The sequence below is a fragment of the Ruditapes philippinarum genome, unplaced genomic scaffold, assembly GCF_026571515.1.
Source record: "Ruditapes philippinarum isolate M1 unplaced genomic scaffold, ASM2657151v2 ctg6579_1_1_1_1, whole genome shotgun sequence".
NCBI lineage: Eukaryota > Metazoa > Mollusca > Bivalvia > Venerida > Veneridae > Ruditapes > Ruditapes philippinarum.
Window position 1 is genome coordinate 11,516 of NW_026864348.1, and position 3,300 is coordinate 14,815.

Genomic DNA, 3,300 nt, shown 5'->3' on the forward strand with positions numbered 1-3,300 from the left:
AAAGTGCTCCATGATGATGTATATATGTTGTATGTAATTACTGTTAAAATACAAACGTAAGTCACAGTTCATAATTTCAGTAATTTTTAATAAATGTGTTCGCTAGATATGTATATTTTTGCTGACAAAATTTGCATAACGTATGTGTTGTTATACAATAAAAAATGAAAAAAATAATGAACTTTCCGGACATCAAAATGTTTATTTACTTCTGCATTTCGTAAGATTTATTTATAATGCTATAGTAAAAATAGATGTTAAAATCTAATGAGGTCTATTTAAGTGCAGTTTTTTTTTTGAAATTTGACTGTACTTTCCGCCGTAAAGACCTCGGTTTTTCCAGATTCTTTTACATAAATGTAGGTCGACCGTGTTCATCCGTGTGCCTATTATACTTTTCATTGAAATTGATAACCTTTGTAACTAACTATATCTTAAATGTAGCTGTCAAGTATTTGTTTATCCTATCGTTTCAGAATAGGCAATCATGGACAACGACGTCTTGTCTATTACGAGTTTTAACAGCTCTAGAAAGGGGCTTCAAACCTTATCACCTGACCAAAGATCAAGATATTTGAACAGTACATTTCAATGTTTGGACACAAAACCGGACATATGTTTCCTTCCCGGAGACGACGAAGCTGCAAAACTCAACGCTATAAGGGGTTATGGTCAATATACTCTACAACATTGTGAAGGTACCGTTTTTTTATATGACGTCAACAGAGTACAAATGAGTCGGCCAAATGTTAGCTTGAACTCAATCGGAATGCTGCCTGGCCTCGATCTTGATAAGCTGGTGGTTCCTCGTGTAGAGGTGTATACCCTAAAACCATATCAGCGAGTTGTTAAAGAGTTTTCTATGGTCTCCTGGAAGTACGATTTGTTTCAGTCAGCCACTGTACCTGCTGAAACCCTTATGGAAAGTATTCTAATATTTTCACAAAGGCTGATTGACAGAACAGAGAAACCAATTTTCATTGGTGGAGAAATGAATATCGAATTTGATATTTTAATGAAACTAGTAAAGAAAATTTCGAAGGATAGAGAAATGACATTTTTGAAGAGTCTTAAACCGGATGCTGATGAGCAGTGCTATATTCCGTCCATGCTCAAGGGATCGACTACAGACATTCGACATAGGTTTATGATGAAGGTGTATCGATGCAAATCAAATAGTTCAAATGACAATATTCAGGCACAGGACTACAGACAAAAGTCCGACGTTATTCCAGATTGCTTTATAGCATCGAAACATCTTGAGCTTAAAGACGCATCTCTTTTGGATATCGAACAGGTAGAATATTAGCTTAATTATATATTAGCAGTTGAAGTAACCGTACTTGAAATCATATCAATACTTTTCATGCCCCACTTTCTAAACGGGAGCAAATAATGGTCAGTCCATACGTCCGTAGGTTCGTCTCATTTTCCTTTTCCGTCCAATATCTAGAGAACGCTTTGATTAACAGTGCTAAGATTTTATATAAAATTGTTGGAAATGACTAGGTTATGACCCCTTTTGATTTTGAGGTACAAATGTCATGGTCCAATGACCTTGACTACTAATTGTGTGAGCAAACAATAACTAGAGATCGCTAAAGCTTGCAACTGTGGTGTAGAGGTTGGTCATGACAAGGAGATGTGCCCTATTGATTTTGCGTCGTTTATTTTGAGGGTTTAAGGTCAGGGTAATTGTGACGCTTGAAATACGTGTCTAATCAAGATCAAGTTTCTTCAGTAATACTGTTTTCATACTTATTAGTTACTGCGCTGATATAATATATATTGTGTTTTGATATAGCACTTGACTTTTTAAATGATATATGCTTGTAAGTGTACCGTACATAATGCCACTGTGACAGTAAATGAAATGGGAGAACATGAACACGTTACTTGTATATGTATATAACATTTTCAAACACATCTACAAAATAATCACCAATTTAAATTTATCTTATGTCCAAAGTAAAGCCTTGTTCATAAAATATTTGAATTTAAATTTTGAAATGTTTATTTGCGTAAATATTTCAAATATATGTAACTTTAAATAAATGCTTTTTAGCCTTATTAAGGTTTCTTACTATTCAACTATGTTTCAGGTCACTGGACGCCAAATTTGGATACCATTATTACAAAAGCATAAGCCGACACAAACCTCGATGGAAATTCCCGTGAGACCCCCAAAACATCATGGCGGTTAGAAAGACCAATTATCATGTCATCAACGCTGTATTGACGAGCTTTTCGCAACTTTTCGAGTTGAGTTTCAATTGGTTATTCTAATCACTTGTATTTTCTGTGAAGCAGATTTTAAACATTGATATTCTGTTGAAACTTGTCGAAAATGTTCGTGTTCGCATGCGCAAACTATAAGGAATACGTGATGTTAAGGAGACGAGCATGCACAAAGAAAAGAAAGAAAAAAAGAAGAAAGATTGCCATAGTATTTTTGCCGCCTTCATTGTAATTCAGATTTCCCGAGAAGGAAAGCTATGTTAGGCTATGCATTCAAACCGTCCTTTACAGATAGGCATTTGTCGAAGTATCAAAATATCGCTGTTCGCGGAAGTAAAACAAATAAGAAAAATGTTTAATGTAATTTGAAACAAATAAACTGGACTAAATTTTTTAATGTGTAAGATTGTTTTAGCAGATTACTTGCTGGCTATCTCAAAATCGTGAAAATTACTTATACAAAATTGCAAAATTGGCTTGCCAGCAGTTAAAATGAGAAACCGCATCTCTTTTAAAATTGTGAAAGCTTGCCGATGACTGACTTTTCTGTTTGAAAGGTTACGAAAGGTGTCCTCCTTTTGGTGCCCGTCAGATCCTAAAGCGTAATGTTAATTAGGAGCAGATTTTAATCAGATTGATGTATTATTGATATTAGTGAAATGTCGGTCGGAAAACTGTCTACTGTAAACTGTAAATTATATTAGATTTTATAATTCCATTAACTAAAGTTTGTTAATGATTTAAAACTTCTGTTGCAGCTGGATTGAAATTTAAAAAAAAATTCTGTCGGCTTTACAAAAACATTTTTATCATATCAAATATAATACTAGTGTAGAATTGGATTACATTATCAATATTGATAAGATTGAAACGATTAAAAACACTTCATTTCGCAACATTAAACGAGTTTAATAACCGCATCTTCTATACGTTAATATATTTTTCTTACAGTCATAAACAGTATTCTTTTTCACATTTTTAAAGTCGCTTTGTGCAATGGAAAATTTTATTGCACCTGTATAAGATAGATTTATTGCATATAATCGTGGTATACTTTCTACA

General features: G+C 33.5%; 1 protein-coding gene across 1 annotated transcript; it reads left to right on the forward strand.

Annotated features, from left to right (window-relative positions):
* Positions 1-468: 468 nt before the first annotated feature.
* LOC132725290 (uncharacterized) lies at positions 469-3,300 on the forward strand. Its single transcript, XM_060710388.1, has 2 exons — positions 469-1,297; positions 2,103-3,300. The coding sequence occupies exons 1-2, from the start codon at positions 488-490 to the stop codon at positions 2,202-2,204; spliced, it is 912 nt and encodes a 303-aa protein (XP_060566371.1). The 5' UTR covers positions 469-487; the 3' UTR covers positions 2,205-3,300.

Excerpts from the sequence above, each read along its gene's own strand:
- LOC132725290 (XM_060710388.1), top strand. The coding sequence starts at position 488 with ATGGACAACGACGTCTTGTCTATTACGAGTTTTAACAGCTCTAGAAAG. Across the intron at positions 1,298-2,102 it reads CTCTTTTGGATATCGAACAG|GTCACTGGACGCCAAATTTG; the intron begins GTAGAATATTAG and ends ACTATGTTTCAG.